Source organism: Engraulis encrasicolus, chromosome 12, assembly GCF_034702125.1.
Source record: "Engraulis encrasicolus isolate BLACKSEA-1 chromosome 12, IST_EnEncr_1.0, whole genome shotgun sequence".
NCBI classification, from domain to species: domain Eukaryota; kingdom Metazoa; phylum Chordata; class Actinopteri; order Clupeiformes; family Engraulidae; genus Engraulis; species Engraulis encrasicolus.
The window spans coordinates 33,033,795-33,050,628 of NC_085868.1; the positions used below are offsets into that span (position 1 = coordinate 33,033,795).

At 44.1% G+C, this 16,834-nt stretch overlaps 1 protein-coding gene across 1 annotated transcript in view; it reads left to right on the plus strand.

Moving 5' to 3' along the window:
* The first annotated feature begins 818 nt into the window (after window positions 1–818).
* Window positions 819–16,834, plus strand: part of LOC134459682 (sterol 26-hydroxylase, mitochondrial) — a 36,236-nt gene continuing 20,220 nt past the window's right edge. The window contains exons 1-3 of the mRNA XM_063212064.1: window positions 819–1,087; window positions 3,415–3,605; window positions 8,167–8,366. Coding sequence (XP_063068134.1) covers window positions 848–1,087; window positions 3,415–3,605; window positions 8,167–8,366 — 631 coding nt within the window. The 5' untranslated portion in view covers window positions 819–847. The remainder of the gene's footprint in view (window positions 1,088–3,414; window positions 3,606–8,166; window positions 8,367–16,834) is intronic.

Consider the following 16,834-nt stretch of genomic DNA (forward strand, 5'->3'; position numbering starts at 1 on the left):
TAAGTCGAGAGAGTCATGTAAAAAAAAAATCAGGAAGAAAGCTAAACATTAAAGATGGCAGCAAAAACATGTAGCCTAAGACATGCTGTCACTCCACTTTTCCTCTGTGGCAATCGATGATACCCAAGCTGCAAGCATGGACCTGGGAGATCATGCTGTGTAGCTCTATATTCTGTCTGGGTGGATAGGGTTAAAAATGTGACCCCAGTCGGTCACCAAACATTGGCCAAGTAGCCTATTTATTTATTAGGCTATTATTATTATTATTATTATTATTATTATTATTATTATTATTATTGTGTTGTTGTTGTTGTTGTTGTTGTTGTTGTGTCACCCAGCAGGAGTGACAAAAAGCCATAGGCTTACACCCTTAGGAGCTGAGCAGCGATGCAGTGGGCTACTGGACTGGAGAGTAGAAGTATAAGTAGCCTACTATTTCAAGAAACTATTAAACGCATCGGAAATAGCCTATTTAGTGAAGTAAAAGTGGAAGTAAGAACAAAAAATATACTCCAACAAAGTAAATAGGCCTAATGCATTTAGACTGCCGCTCTTTGTTACTACAGTAGGCTATTTCTAAAATGTCAGTTACCCTTTTGCGCAGTCATAAACAGCTGACAAAAAGGTGTAACCAACACGAACGAATATTACAGATAACCACAAATAAAAGTGTGGCACTGGTATGAAACCCTAAATCAGCGGTGGTGTCAGAACATCAGAGCATGACAAATATATGCGCTTCCTTTATTGCGCGTCAGGCAGTAAATAAAGTTAGAGGGCGTATCCACATAGGCAAGTGGCGGCAGTGGCGGCCCCACGGCAGTGTGCGCTAGTAGGCTACAGTGAAATGTCCGTTTCCCTCGCTCTCTCGCCGGCTGGACGGTCGGTAGGACGCTTCTGTAGAACGCTGTCACCGGTCGTGGACATTACCCCCATTAGATATAAATCAGGAATCCGCGAGTTAAACCTGGAAACAGCATCTTCGGAAAAGTTCAAGACCATAGACGATTTACCCGGACCAAGTTTGGCAACGACTGCGCACTGGCTGTTCGTCAAGGGTTATGCCGACAAAAGCCATGCAATGCAAGTAAGCCACTAACAAAGAAGAATTGTTATCGTAGAAAAAAAGCCTTGGCATGTTTTTTCTCTCCCTCAAGCATTTTTTGGCTTTCAGTCTGGGGAAAGGTTTCAGCTAACACTTTGCTTTGGTGTTTTTGTTTGTTTTGTTTTTTATCATCATAATTAAGCGACATTTTTAGTGTTTTGATTTTGTTTTTGTTTTTCATTCTCAAATATTTGACAAACCAAATTCGCTGTAGTGTAGATACGTTTACGTTGAAGGTGAGAATGCCTTGGATTTCATCTTTTTCCATCCTCTTCTAATCTTTATGAGCCTATTTTTTCCAACGTATTCTCATTGCCTTTTATTGCCTAAAATGGCCATGATCTCTCTCTCTCTCTCTCTCTCTCTCTCTCTCTCTCTCTCTCTCTCTCTCTCTCTCTCTCTCTCTCTCTCTCTCTCTCACACACACACACACACACACACACACACACACACACACACACACACACACACACACACACACACACACACACACACACACACACACACACACACACACACACACTCTTTCGGAGAGAGAGAACAAGAGGGGTAATTGCCTGCAGCCTGGCTGCAGATAGCATCATATCAAGAACATGTTACACATTTCTGAGATATCAGTTAGTAGTATCATTTCCAAAGTTGGTGTGTTTGTTTTATGACATCATGAAGTAAGAAGGATAGCTTTAAGTTATCCTTCAGAATATTAATGAAATGCATTAAAGGTACTGTGCAGGAAATGGTCAAAAAAGGTAGGCCTACTGCAACTATGCTGCCCATTGAAACTAGGTTGCCTATTGCCAAATTTGATATTTTCATGAAAGTTTACTGAGTAATAAACTAATATTTTCTAGCATGGCCCAAGAACAGTCATTTTTGCAGTTACAAATGGCTATTTCTGGAAATGTAAAATGGCGGACCATGGAGAAGATCCCCTTTTCATGTATGAAAAGTGCAATTTTTCCAGTCATAATGAATACTTTGAATTTGATGGTTGTGGTAAGTATTCATGAAAAAGTTAACATTAGTGAATGGGTACCATGGATACTGGAGCTAAACATAAACAGCAAAAAATCTTACACAGTGTACCTTTAAGAACATTTTGTGACACACATTTGTGAATGATCATCAGCATGTCAACATCCAAATGGCCTATCAAACATGTTGTCATGGCCAGCAAGGCAATGTGGCATGACACTAAAGAACAGAATGATCATTTGGGTTCACAGGGTTTTGCAATAATTGTGTCTCAAGCTTCTCATGTAATCTTGGATAGTCAAAAGAGAGAGAATGCAGGATTGGACAGGTTCGCCTTGTCATGGACTTCATTTAAAGGACCACTTGAGTCAATTTCAATATGCTGTTGTATTGCTCACGCTACCCTTGATTTGTCAGTACCCAGTGATGCCACATTATTCTAGCAGGGCTCTGCCCTACTGTTGACGCAACGCCTTCGGCTCAGCTACACACAGTAGGACCAAGAGCTAGCTCAATCCCGCTACAGCGGGAGCTCCACCCACTTTGTCTGGAACCAATCAACTGAGCATTTCCAACCGTCCTGGGTTCAAGGCAGTGACGTGGTTTAAGCAGAGACGTTCTATTGGGCTAAGAAATGTTTGGTTTAAACTTTGGCACATCCCTCAACCAGTAGCAAGCCGAGGGAGGCCATTGAAACAAAGTTCTTCCTGTATGGAAATGCTAATCGTTATAGTCCTGGTCAGACCAGAATCGCGGTAGTGATCTGAAGTCTATGAAAATCAGGCAAACATTTTTCGTCTCAAACCTTCCGAGATATGAGCTATTCTAATGGGGGCAGCGTATGTTTACATTTAAAATTAATAATAATAATAACATAGGCCTACTCCAAATATTTTCCCAAAAGGTACCGCTGTTTGCTAGTTGTCTGCTGATATTTTACCTTTTGGATGTTTTTGGGAATAAATAAAAATGTTTTTTTGAAATATAAACAAAGTGCTGCCGCCATTACAATGACCAGGATCTCGGAAAAGGCTGAAGAAGAAGAAAAAAAAACCTCCGGTACTGACAAGTCCAGGGTAGTGTAAGCTATCCTTTAATTCCTTAGTTATCCTTTAATTCCGCCATGTCACCTTAGCTTAGATCTTCCACCTCTGGCCCCCTCTTTCAGCAAACACTTTGCACACTTCGAGCACAGGTCATAGTTTTCTGTTCCAGCTCCCTGTTCCTGACATATCTTAACTTCATTGGTGTGTGTGTGTGTGTGTGTCTGTGTGTGTGTGTGTGCGCGTGCGTGTGTGCGCGCGTGTGTGTTACGTGTCTGTGTGCCTGCATAGGTGGAGCACAAGCGTATCTACGGTCCGATCTGGCGCTCCCAGTTCGGTCCTTTCGATCTGGTCAATGTGGCCACTCCGCAGCTCATCGCCCAGGTGATTCGCCAGGAGGGACGCTACCCCGTACGCACCATCATGTCACACTGGAAGGAGTACAGAGACCTGCGGGGACAGGCATATGGCATTCACGTGGAGTAAGGGACATTATATCTCATTGTGTCTTTTTTTTTCTGCGTAACCCTAACCCTAACCCTATCCCTAACCCTAACTCCAACATCTCACACTGATCCAAAGAGTAGAATTAACACTGCTTTGGAGTGGGAACTACACAGGTCAGGCAAGAGTAGTGAAGCAGTTATGGGTAATCGGTTAGGGTGTCAGACTTGTAGCCCAAAGGTTGCTGGTTCGACTCCCGACCCGCCAGGTTGGTGGGGGGAGTAATTAACCAGTGCTCTCCCCCATCCTCCTCCATGACTGAGGTACCCTGAGCATGGTACCTTCCCGCCGCACTGCTCCCTTGGTGCACCATTGGGGGCTGCCCCCTTGCACGGGTGAGGCATAAATGCAATTTCGTTGTGTGCAGTGTGCAGTGAATATTTGTGTGCTGTGGAGTGCTATGTCACAATGACAATAGAAGTTGGAGTTTCCCAGTTGGGCTAAAAAAAAAAAAAACAGCCAAAACAACACAGGTCCAATTCCAACCCAGCCAGGTGGGTTGTGGTACTCATTTGTACACTGGTACACTGGGGTACAGTACAGTGTACAGTACACTGGTACACTGGTACACTGGGTTCATTTCCCATGCAGGGTTGCCAGATGAGGCTGATGATTTCCAGCCCAAAAAAATCTCAAAACCCGCCTAGAAGCACAAAATCCCGCCCAATGCTATTGATTTCTATGGCAAAAATTGGGCGGGTTTTTCTGCTAAATGCCATTTTTACCCGCACACTTCCATCCTAAGCAGCCCAATTGGGCGGGAAACAGCCCAATCTGGCAACACTGTTTCCATCTATGAGAGAGAGATGCTGAGCGCTGATTGAGTTTGGCTATTGGGCCTACCTCAGGCAACTCTTGCATAGAGTCAATGAGTAGTAGGTATTTTTAAAATTGAAATTGTAGACTGAATTCAGAAGAACTGTCACAAACAGCTGTACAACTGTTGAACTACATCATGCTTCTTACTTGCATGCACTTTGACTAGTCAGCTGTTTTGAAAAGAAAATTATTTTTGTCAAGTTTTAAGGTTATAATCAAAATAGGCGTATTTGGATGACAGTAAAATGTGCATGTAAGTTAATTCCATGTAGATGTGCTTAACTGGAAATAGCCAATTTTACTGTAAAATCAATGGCCTTAAATGCAGAAAGTGTCTGAAAAATGGCAATGCAGGCAAATGAAGAGCTTTGCAATGCAAAGCAATGCAAAATACAAAAATATAAATTACACAAAATGTTCCAAAATGGATGTTATTTTGCAACATTTTGTGACATTTATATTCTTGTATTTTGCATTGCTTTGCATTGCAAAATGCATTTTTTTATACGTTTAAAAAGTTCGTTCTCCAGATATTTGTATGGCAATAGAAAGGACGTCTAAACAGTCAATTCCAAGCAAAAGTAAAAAAAAAATGGTGTTTACGTTATTTTGCAGTGGAACTCTTCAAATCACCATGCTGTGCTCAGTTATAATGCATGCATACAATTTGATGAATGGGCAGCATGAATCCTGGAAATAAACTACTACAAATATTACACAGTGCACCTTTAACAGTTTGTAGACAGAAGCAAGAGACAGAATTATTTTTTTTTTGTCTGTCTGTCGCAACATGATGGAGACCACTTCTGCTTTTCTATGTCTGAGAGGAGGCTGTGGTTCTCCTAAAATGCACCCGAACAGTGATAGACACGACACATTTACATTTGCTCTTACAAGAAGGCAATAGGGGGTAATCAGTTTTGTGAGAGCTTTGCTCGGTGTGTAATTCCAGAAAAGTAATGTTGATAAAAGGAAAGGAGTCTCACGCAAGAGCTAGATGTAATTTAGGAAGGCCCTACCGTGGCCAAACGGTTTGGCACGAGGTTTGTTCTCTTTACCAGAAAGGCAATTACCAAACCGTAAAGTATTATTACAGTTTTTCTCAATTGGTTTTGTACATTTCTCGAATCTTACTCGCATTTTGCAAAACATCACGTTCATTTCCAAAAAAAGATTTAACAAGTGGCAAAACACCATGGATGACCTGCAAAACCCAATCTCTTGCTCAAAACCTTTGGCCAATCTCTCAAAACCAGGTTTTTGTGTCTGTGAATGTGTCAGAGCCATCAAAATGTTATGTCACTGTGTAACTGTTTTGGGGAGTGAGATCTTTCATGGATTATCATAACAAAGCATTTTGCAGAACAAGACAAAATCAATTCACCTTTCGCAAAAGCCACGCCCCCTAGTTATTGTTGCTACGTCCGTCAAAAACTTAGAACCAGGCACACGTTTTGGCTGCGTTTCATAGGAAATGTGTGTAGCCTACACTTCTTGTATCCTACACACGCTGATTACTAGAAGCCATATTCAACTGTGAAATACAACAACTTGATGATGGCGATGTGATGTCTGTAACCAGGACATTTGATAGTGCTTGGTGTAAACTGGGACATTGCAGCCGTCCGCCAAGACCTTTGACGGGCTTTGGGCACTGACACTGCGCAGCTCTTGGGCAGTCACACTGGGCGTTTCTCTTCTGTTCACTTTAGGCCCTAATGGTTTTAGTTGACAGTTAATATCTTCATAACAAGGTTGGAACAAGCGCAGCCCCATTTCAGTGTTACTTTTTTTGCTGTCACACTCGACGCATATACACAGACACAAACTGGGAAGGAGAGAGGGTGGGGGCTGCTCCGTGGGCTGTGCATTTGGCGCATATTAAACAACGCAACTAGTAGTTTCCCAATAAAATTTGAATCATAATGCCGTGGATCCAATACTATAATATCATATAATATTGTCCTCAAGTCTGAGCGATGCATTGATTATTTGTTTAGGGTACGTTTTCTGCCAGCTAAATGCAAGGGGGAAGGGGGCTATATTAGCAAACAAGACGATTGCACAGTTAGCCTGCTAATTTTAAATATGATCACCTGGAGCTAATAGCCTCCACATGGCTTAATCCATCCCTGTTATCAGTCCGCTTGAGGTTTTTTCAAATTTGCTTCGGGAAAGTGAAAATATGAGGTCCTAATTAATCTTCACATGGTGTCGGACCCTGACGGTGCCATAGGCACACGTTGTATGTCTCCCTGAAATCGTAGGTTTTTGACGGACCTCGACAAGTTCTACACTCCTTAGTTACCGTTGCTGAGCTCGGATTGGTTGGCGGCCGTTTGTGGGAGGGGTTTTGCGAAAGGCTAATTGATAATGTACAAAAACACTGAGAATTGTACACAACCATTTGCATGGTGATGAAAACATTTGCTAAATGTTGAAAACTACGAGAAACGTATTTTACCATGTGCACAGGTAACAGCAGGGAGTCACAATTGAATAAGAAGTTTTCAGAATGATTATTCTGTTGTGAGAAATGTACAAAACCAATTAAGAAAAACTGTAAAAACTGTATAATGTCATAGTAGTGTAGTACTTAAGTATGAAAGTCTTTTCAATGACTATTACTGCTTTCCACTAACTGAAAGGTGCAGAAAGGTTTGAAGCTACAAAGGTATTTGGGTTGCTGATGTCATTCCCTACGTATGTATGTCCTCAGTTGGAGTCTGGAATGGTACCATCTGCGCTGAACCCCAATTGTGTGTGTGTGTGTGTGTGTCAAGTGTGTGTGTGTGTGTGTGTGTGTGTGTGTCAAGTGTGTGTGTGTGTGTGTGTGTGTGTGTGTGTCAAGTGTGTGTGTGTGTGTGTGTGTCTGTGTGTCTGTGTGTGTGTGTGTGTCAAGTGTGTGTGTGTGTGTGTGTGTGTGTGTGTGTGTGTGTGTGTGTGTATGTGTGTGCGCGCGTGCATGCGTGCATGCGTGCGTGCATGCGTGCGTACGTGCTTGTGTTTGTGTGTGTGTGTGTGTGTGTGTGTTATTTCTGTTATTACCTGTCTCCTGTCTTTTCGTGTATTATATTATATTGATTTTTTTGGCATCTCTGTCTGTGTTTTCCTACCCGTACGGGCCCCTGTTGCATGCTTGATACTGCAGTACAACATATTTCATGCTCGTGATCCTCAGTGCTGTCAACAGAAATAACACCCATCACATTAGAAATTAAGTGAAGGAAGGCCTTTACTGCGATATTCTAATGTTAGTTGTCAAGGTGGTACTCGGAGAGCTCAATATTTTCTCAGGTGGTACCTGACACAAAAAGTTTGAGAACCACTGATCTATGTTTATTGTATTATTTTGGTGTGTGTGTGTGTGTGTATGAGGGAGCGTGTGTGTGTGTGTGTGTGTGTGAGGGAGCGTGTGTGTGCGTGTGTGTGTGTGTGTGTGTGTGCGTGTGCATGTGTGTGTGTGTGTGTGTGTGTGTGTGTGTGTGTGAGGGAGCATGTGTGTGTGTATGTGTGTAGGAGATAAATAATGAGATAAATGATGATAGATAATGTATTGTCTCTGCAGAGAATTGTTCAAAACCCCCTCATATTCTTAAACACGGTACAGTAAAGTGCAATTATCCAGAGACCAAGTGCAATGGGCTATTACGTAAGGTACATGTGTGTGTTTTGCACTGATGGTAATTCTATCTCTAATTCTGTCTGTTGTTTCCTCAGTACGGGCCCAGAGTGGTACCGTCTGCGCAGCGCGCTGAACCCCAAGATGCTGAAGCTGCAGGAGGTTCCGGCGTTCGTGCCGGTGATCCACGACGTGGTGAGCGACCTGCTGACGCGCCTGGAGACGCTACGCACACGTAGCCACGACAACGCCAGCGTCAGTGACGTTGCCGCAGAACTCTACAAGTTTGGATTCGAAGGTCAGTGCATGGTACGCTTGCTTTTGTGTAAAGGTGGAAATGGTCGTCATAGTCAAGCGCATTTGTCTTCTTTTTTCGAAATGAGGAACCACCATCCACCGTTGCCCCATAATGGACGCCGCACCACCAGTGGCACGCTGCAATAGTCATTGAAAGGTTAATTACCATAGTGCTACTCTACTATGACATAACAGAGGGCCTTTAGCAATGCCCTCTGTCTCGGTCATTGCCATTCTGGTAACAGGAAATGTATGACGCTGTGTTTTAAGAGGTTAAAACAAAACAAAACAGTGTTGCACAGTGGCTTAATTCTAAAAGTTCGGACCTGAAGGTTAGTGGGATGCTTATGTGTATAGGGTTTAACCCCTTCGCACAGTGCCTATGTTATAACCTTACTATCACCAAAATGGTAACGACCAAGTCTTAATCTGTTACTTAAGGCTCTCAGTAATGTCATAGCAATGGTGTTATAATGTAGTCGAGTCTTTTCAGCAATAGCCTTAGTCTCACTGCAGGGCCAGCCCCGGGCTGGCCCGGACAAAAGGGGGCTGACGGTGATCTCATCAAAAGGGGGCTAGGTGCTAAAGATGGCCGCCGGGCCAGGTTGTGGGGCTAAGGGCCGCTTTCCCTGGCCCGTCGAATTCGATGGGCCAGCAAGCACCGCCGAGGCTCGGAGGCGGGGTCAACCTCGGGCGATATAGCCCACGTGCGATATAGCCTACCAGACCTTCGGCGATAATAGCGCAAAAGCTAAATAAGCCGACATAAATGTCATGTGTGAGTATTTGTGAGACACTTTTTATTGGTGTCCAGTGGAAAGCATGCCAAATCACGATAATGGCACAAGAGTTGGCGGCTAAAAGCAGAAAAAAGCCGACATGACTTAGCTATGACATCCCAAGTTTAAGTGTAGTGGTGCCCATGATGCCCCTGATAACAACAAAAAAGTTATGTTGGCTAAATAACTTTAAAAACACACAAACAGAAGTGCCAAAGTTTGCATCTTATGAAATTATGCATAAGAAAGCCAAACACACCCCAAACTAATAATTTGCCCAGAATTTAGCGATAAGTCCCCCATGCAGCCACATTATTACACAATAAAGCACAGCTGTTATTGACTTAGGCCTATTTAAAATCATCCTCACTCTGCTGCCCTAGTGTCTCATGTTTTGCAGACATACTAAACCATAGGCATACGTTTTGCAGACATGTGCCATAGTGCGCACACTTAGAATTCCCTGCAGGACACACACCGATGTTATGCAGATTGAACGACTTGTAGGCTACGCTACTTCCGTGGCTACTTTTAATTAAATAGTCGCTATTCCCCTGGCTCATCATTTTCTATAGCAGATGCTGATGAAGATGCTATGTCTCGGGATTTGGTCTCTTTTCACATGGTAACTTATTCAATTACCTGCACATTCACCATGAATAGACAGGTGGCACGCCGCAACGAGGGTGTGTGTCGCTATGTCCGGGGCTCATAATTTTCTATAGCAACTGATGAAGGTGCTATGTCTCCGGGATTTGGTCTCCTTTCACATGGTAACTTATTCAATTACCTGCACATTCATGTCTCGCTATGTCCGGGGCTCATGCTTCTGTGCGCGATTGGGGGGATTAACTGGGCTTATTATATGGTTGTGACGTCATCTGTCGAATGCTCCATTCATTTCAACGGGGCTCCCCAACGTTCGGACGTCTGTTATTTTTCGATAACGGACGGGTTGGTCTATAACAGACCGCTGTCAATGGCAACAAGACTTTTCACTGCTAAAGCGACTTTTCAACAAGACTCTAATCAGCTGCTGTGATAGACAGCACCCGTTGTCCTGGCTACCGCTGTCAATGGCAACAAGACGTTCACTGCTAAAGCCACTGGCTTGTATACAAGTCAGTGGCTAAAGCGAATGTTTCATATCACTCCGCAGGGGGTCCGGTCTTTTGTCACTCTAATCAGCTGCTGTGATAGACAACACCTGTTGTCCTGGCTAGCCTACCTAGCTGTTGCCTAGCGGTGTTCCACAACGGCACTGTTTTGTTTTGCGCAGCAACAATCTTAACATTAAATAGGTCTAAAGAAATGTCCATGTGAATCATTTAAGTATATCCATATAATAAGCGGGTTAACTTTCGGCGAGTCGGTCGCTTTGTGGAATACCAGCACTTCAGAGAGAACAAGACCCCTCCGCTCCGCGTCGGGGTCTAAAGATTCTCTCTGTCGTGCTGCTATTCCACGGTAGCGACCTTCTCGCCGAACGTTAACCCTTACATGTTCGCACGTCTCCTTCTGTTCACTCTCAGTTGTCGAGCTGCTCGTATTTTCATGCGTCTTTGTCTTCTTAACATGCGCTGCGTCCCATACAGCTTCTGAATCGACAACTTTGCCATGTAATAAAACTGTTCTTGAAAGGCAAGCCATTTTCTTTGCAGTTCTTGTCGTCTTAGGCTACGAGCCAAACGGCGACCTGCTCCAGCAGAGTTTGCTCCGTTTTCTTCTCCTTCTTTGTCGTTGTTCTGTTGTTGTCCTTCTGTGATTTGGGGCGAAAGTGGGCTGTGCCCGACTGACGTTTCACAAACAAGGCGTGTACCTGAATGTGCCTGGGGTCGGCTATGAGTCCGATCAGGCAAAAAATGGCCCGGGCCGGCAGCTCCGAGCCGGCCACTCTCCTGAGCCCCGGGCGGCCCCGGGCCGCTGAAGCGCGGCTAATGAGACCAAGGCTAATGAGTGAACCAGTGGGCCCAGCTGTACTAAGAGGCTACCACTAGTTATTCAAATGAGGAACCACCATCCCCTCTAAAACAAAACTTCTATCAGACCTGATCTTATGAGTCTGTGGGCTGAGACCATCGTGTGAGGGCGCAAAGTTGCTCGACGTTTGTCATTCTGAGACCCACCAGCACTCTAGCGTGTGGTTGGGTCTGTCCCTTGCTCTGAAAAATGTTGAGATCTGGTCAGCGCCCCCATAAGCACCTACCTTGAACGTTTTTTTAAGCACCACCTACCCAGGTTTGCCATATTGACTCTGAAGAAGACGTGACAACGTTAGTCTTGGCACTTGCCCAATAAAACAATTAAACGTCCACATCTGAAAATGCTCCAGTGACTCCCTTCTTTCCTTGCAACTACTAGTCCTTACCCGTGACACACCAGATTGGGAAGTGCAGGACCGCAGACGATATCTCTCTTTTCTAAATGTTCAGAACTCTATAACTGTGAAACTCTGAACAAATGTATGGGTTAATCCACCGTTATCATCACTCTAAAGCGGCGTACACACACAAAGCTAGCTTTTCGCTTGCTCGCCTACTCGCCACTCTTTCATGGAACGTTCGCTGAAAGTTCCCGCGGCTTTAACTGCCAATGGACAGCCGAGAAGTACCGAACTCTGCATTCCAATTGGTTACTCGCTTACTCGCCTCGCTCGAAGATAAAATATTTTCAATTCGGAATCCGCCCACATCGCATCGCTTGTATAGTACTCGCCTACTCGCCGGCGAGTCTCGCTGGGACACGTTGACATTCTATTGAGTTCATTCGCTGAGCGAGTAACTAGCAGCGACGTGTGTGTACGGCCCTTTAACTGCTCTAAACTGACACAGCAAGCTGAGACGGGCTGTCAGCTGATCTCTTTACTGCTCTCTCTCTCTCTCCCTCTTTGTCCCCCACTCTCTTTCTTCGAGAGACAATGCCTTCCATTGTCAAATGTTGTTCATTCGTAACCTGAATGTACAAATGAGATTGCCATGTAAGAAGAAAAGGGATGTTAGAAGCATTTGAATGATCAATTGCGTATCAAGGTCAGGACTCAGGAAGAGGATGTAGCACAGTGATTGTTCCGGAAGCTGACATACAGTAGTGTGCTGTCCATTGGACCGTTAAATGAGGTCAATGTTTTTAAGAGTCTCATTATTCATCCAGGTCATAGGCCTTTTTAAAAAGGCTGAAGTTGTATGCTGGATCATACTTTTTTTTTCGGAGCGTGGATACAGTTTAGCTCTTTTGACAAAAGCAACCGTATGTTATCCAGATGCTGAATTGAAATATTAATATTTTCCTGCAATGTTCAGATGTATGAACATCCACACATGTTGTAAAACTGCCATTGACTTGACAAGACATTCCTGTTTTTTAGGCCTCCCCGCAGTTTCTGAATCAATTATCATTTATCACATCATGCCACAGACTTCCTTAGAATGCCTACTGGTGGCAATTTTTGGTTCCGGAAGCTGACATACGGTAGTGTGGTGTCCGCTGGACTGTTAAATGAGGTCAATGACTTGTCAATGACCAGGTCAACGACCAATGAAAGTGAGTAAATAAATTGAAAGGCACTAGGAATATATCCCAATACAGTCATAAAAATAAACTGCTACTCATAGTTTAAAAGTTAAAAAGGTAACTCCAGGTCAGGTCGGGGCTTGTTATTGGGTATTGCCCCAGATATTGTATTGCTACTTTGATTTCTTGAGCCCGGACAATGGCAGTGGGGGTGTAGTAGGCTATTAATTGTTCTAATCACTGATTAATCAATAGACATTTTATGACTGTGTTCCTTGACTTCTGAACACCCACAGCACGGCCTGTCTGGAGTCTGGTGTCGACGAGAACATTGATACATGATCATAATAACTGATCTAGGGTGAGATTATTGACCGCCAACACAATGTGAATTAGTCTGACCATTGATCTGTAATTATGTAAGGGATAACGTTATGAGAAGGTCATTGTCGCGGAATAGCACCCGGCAGAAGGATGCCCTAGCTTGGCGACGCCATCCTATGTACTTCCACCCAAAGATTTTGGCTCCGCACGTAGACTGGCGAAACCCTCCTAGCTCGGTTCGCTCACTGTTTAGCCAATCAGCAAGAACTCACCCGCCAAGTCCATTACTGATTGGTTAAGGTAACACTATTCACACTTTTGTCTTGTTATTTGTATGCTTTTGCAGCACCATATCATAACAGTCATGCTAATAAAGCACAATTTGAATTTTTATTTGAATTCGGAACTCCAATGAATTTAAATGGCATAGTAAGTTCAGACCATCCCCCACCTTCCATGGAGACGGATTCATCTTAGCTTTCTCCAGACTGTTTGACGGAGTCAACAGGCGGCTTTCACCCAGGCTAGCATGGCCCCAGCGTGAAGCGAAACGCGTCTGATTAATTTAAAGACTAGTCATGCGATGATGTGAATGAATAGCATAGTCAGAGAGAGAAGAGAGAGAGAGATTCCATTGGCCCATTGTTTCCGGGTTCTACTATTGCAAGGGGGAGGAGGAGGGGGGGGGGAATCCCCCTTTAGGCAGACCTAAGGACTATTCTATTCATTGTAGGAGTATTATGACGCGCCCCTTTAAGCCGGGCATATACTGTGCGATATTTTCACTCGTGGGTCTTAAGCTTCTGCTCACACTGCACGATGGAATTTCACTGTTTAAAAGTTCACAACTCACGACTCGCGTCCTCACACTACACGAGCCGACAGTCGGATGCGAGCGAAATGCTTCCACCGTACGATGCGACAGGCATGTTTCCCCGGTCTGCAGAGGAGGGAACATGCGCACCTGAGGTGGAGATGAGGTCGCGCTCAACAGCGAATCGCACGGCCCTATTAATTTGTGCATGTGAAGTGTCAAATCGGGTCGTAGCACTGCTTTAACTGCACGATTTACGCACGAGCCACGACCAGAATTTCAAACCGTTTTGATTTTCTTGCGACCCTGCGATTGCACGATCGTGAGGCGAAATCTCTTGTCGTTACCCCATGTACACTGCAGGATGCGAGACTCACGATTGATCTGCGATTGAGCAAGAAATCGGGCCGACTCTCAAAAAGTCGTGCGAATGCCAAATCGGGGCAAAATCGGGGCAAAAGTCGCACAGTCTAAGCCCAGCTTTAGGCAGACCGGAACCTGGTCATGTTAGGTGCCCATAGCAACCTATTACATTGGCATATCTCTAATCTCTGGCTTAAGCCCGATTCGCACGGGATAAATATTACCTATGGACCCCTGGTAATTCGCAATTACCCCCGGACCTACATTCGGATGGGATAAATAATCTGTTATTTACTCAATTCACAGACATTACAAGGGGGTACAGACGGCGTGCCCATGTGAAATTACCTCAGGACGTCTGTGTTTCGCCGAAATACAGTAGGTAATTCGCGGCAGAATTATTACCTCACAAATCGCGGACATGGCACATTCGAACAGGACTAAGAACTCAGACGTTCTCCGTAATTATTACACATTTCCGGGGGTCCATAGGTTATAAAAGTCCTGTCCGAATCGGGCTATAGTCGTCGTGGTACAGTAACAGAGCCTGTTGACAGCAGATGACAAGACGGGCGTGTGCTGTGACAGGACAGCAGCTCTGTTGGTCTTTCGAGTCAGGTTTGGTTTGTTCGGCTTTTCGACCAGGATGGCAGGAGGAAATGATGCAACATTGAATTTGTTCCTGGCTGCTGAGTTAATTGCAACACTTTTGAGCTTCACCTTGTCCAGAAATACATGAACACTTTCAAAACGTGAATTCACCTCATTGGGGCCTCATCGGGGCAAAATCAGAAAATGCATGAAAATTATTTATGACAGATTTATCAAAACATACATACAGACATACACACACACACACACACACACACACACACACACACACACACACACACACACACACACACACACACACACACACACACACACACACACACAAACATAGCCACACACACATTACAGTAAACAATAGATATGCTCCACACACTAGATCTACCGTAGTACACTAGAAATATTCACACACAAAAGACAATACAAGTCATATTTAGTCATGAGTTCTGTCAGTGTTGCCTTGAATTTTCTGTTAAGACAGAAACACAAACATAAACGCACATACACACACATACACATACACACACACACACACACACACACTAGATATATAGTACACTAGTAGAAATATACACACACAACGACTTTGAACATGTGCACAGTACACACACCTCATATTTAGATATGAATTCTGTCAGTGTTGCCTTGAATTTCCTGTTAAGACGGAATGGAAATGCTGTAACCTGAGGCGGTGTTTGTCTTCAACATCTCCTGAACTGATAAGGGCATTTGTGCTATCAGTCAGTGTCTCACACAGTGTGTGTGTGTGTGTGTGTGTGTGTGTGTGTGTGTGTGTGTGTGTGTGTGTGTGTGTGTGCGCGTGCACGTTTTTGTGTGTGTATGTGCATGCTTGCGTGCGTGAGTGTATCTGTGTGTGTGTGTGTGTGTGTGTGTGTGTGTGTGTGTGTGTGTGTGTGTGTGTGTGTGTGTGTGTGTGTGTGTGTGAGAGAGAGAGAGAGAGAGAGAGAGAGAGAGAGAGAGAGAGAGAGAGAGAGAGAGAGAGAGAGAGAGAATCAGACAGGATGTACTTGAGTGAGTGGGTGAGTGAGTAAGTGGTTGAGTACAGTACAAAGTATTTGCGAGAGACTAATATAAGGGTGTGTTGGTGATTGTAGTATGTGATTGGATTAGATAGGAGATACGGCATGCGTGTTTGTGTGCATGTGTGCGTGTTATTGGATTTCTGGGTACTTCCTTTTCATGGGTCAGGGATCAATAATTGTGTGTGTGTGTGTGTGTGTGTGCGTGCGTGCGTGTGTGCGTGTAGTGTTAATTTCGTCAACCACGACGATGACGAAAATATTTCGTCAACGCCCCTTTTTCCCTTGACGATGACGAGACGATGACGCACTAAAAATTGCCTCCAGCAAATAAAAATATGACGAAAATAAAAAAATATTTTCGTCAAGGAGACTAAGACGAGACGAAATTTACAAGCCATGGACGAATGGACATTAAAAAATATAATTATTTATAATTAATTTGTAATTTGTAATTGTAATATAGGCCTAAGTGTCTTGAACTTCATAGGTGATTGCGCGCTCACGCTGTGTTGCCTCGCTTGTCTCTGCTGGCAGCCAGTGCATGGCGCGACTCAGTCAGTAGTTCTGTAGCCTAGTAGTTCAGTGAGTCCATTTAAGTTGAGTTTAGGTCCTAAAACATTCCCAGAGAAAGAGAAAAAATAGACGACGTTGAGGGAAGTGTTAATTTTGAAACATGTTCAACAACCCTCTTGTCCATGACGAAGACGTGTTTCTGCAGTAATGACAGTCGCCCCAATCCTCCTGAGACTGTCATTCTAAACCTCCTCGAGCTTCCAATATTCTCCTTTTCACTTAGGCTGTCTTAGCTCGGCGTTCGTTGACTGTTCTTCTTTTGTAATGTTTGTTTGTTGTTGTTTAACCATATGAGTAGGCAGTTCGCAAGCAAATCATGAAGGTCGGATTTGTGAATTGATTTAAATCAGTCACCACGGGAGCGCGCGCCAGCAGGGGGAACGTTGTCCTGTCTAAACAGAGGCACGGCTACTGTAGCCTAGTTTTGAAAAGAATCAATGGTTGGGCGATCGCT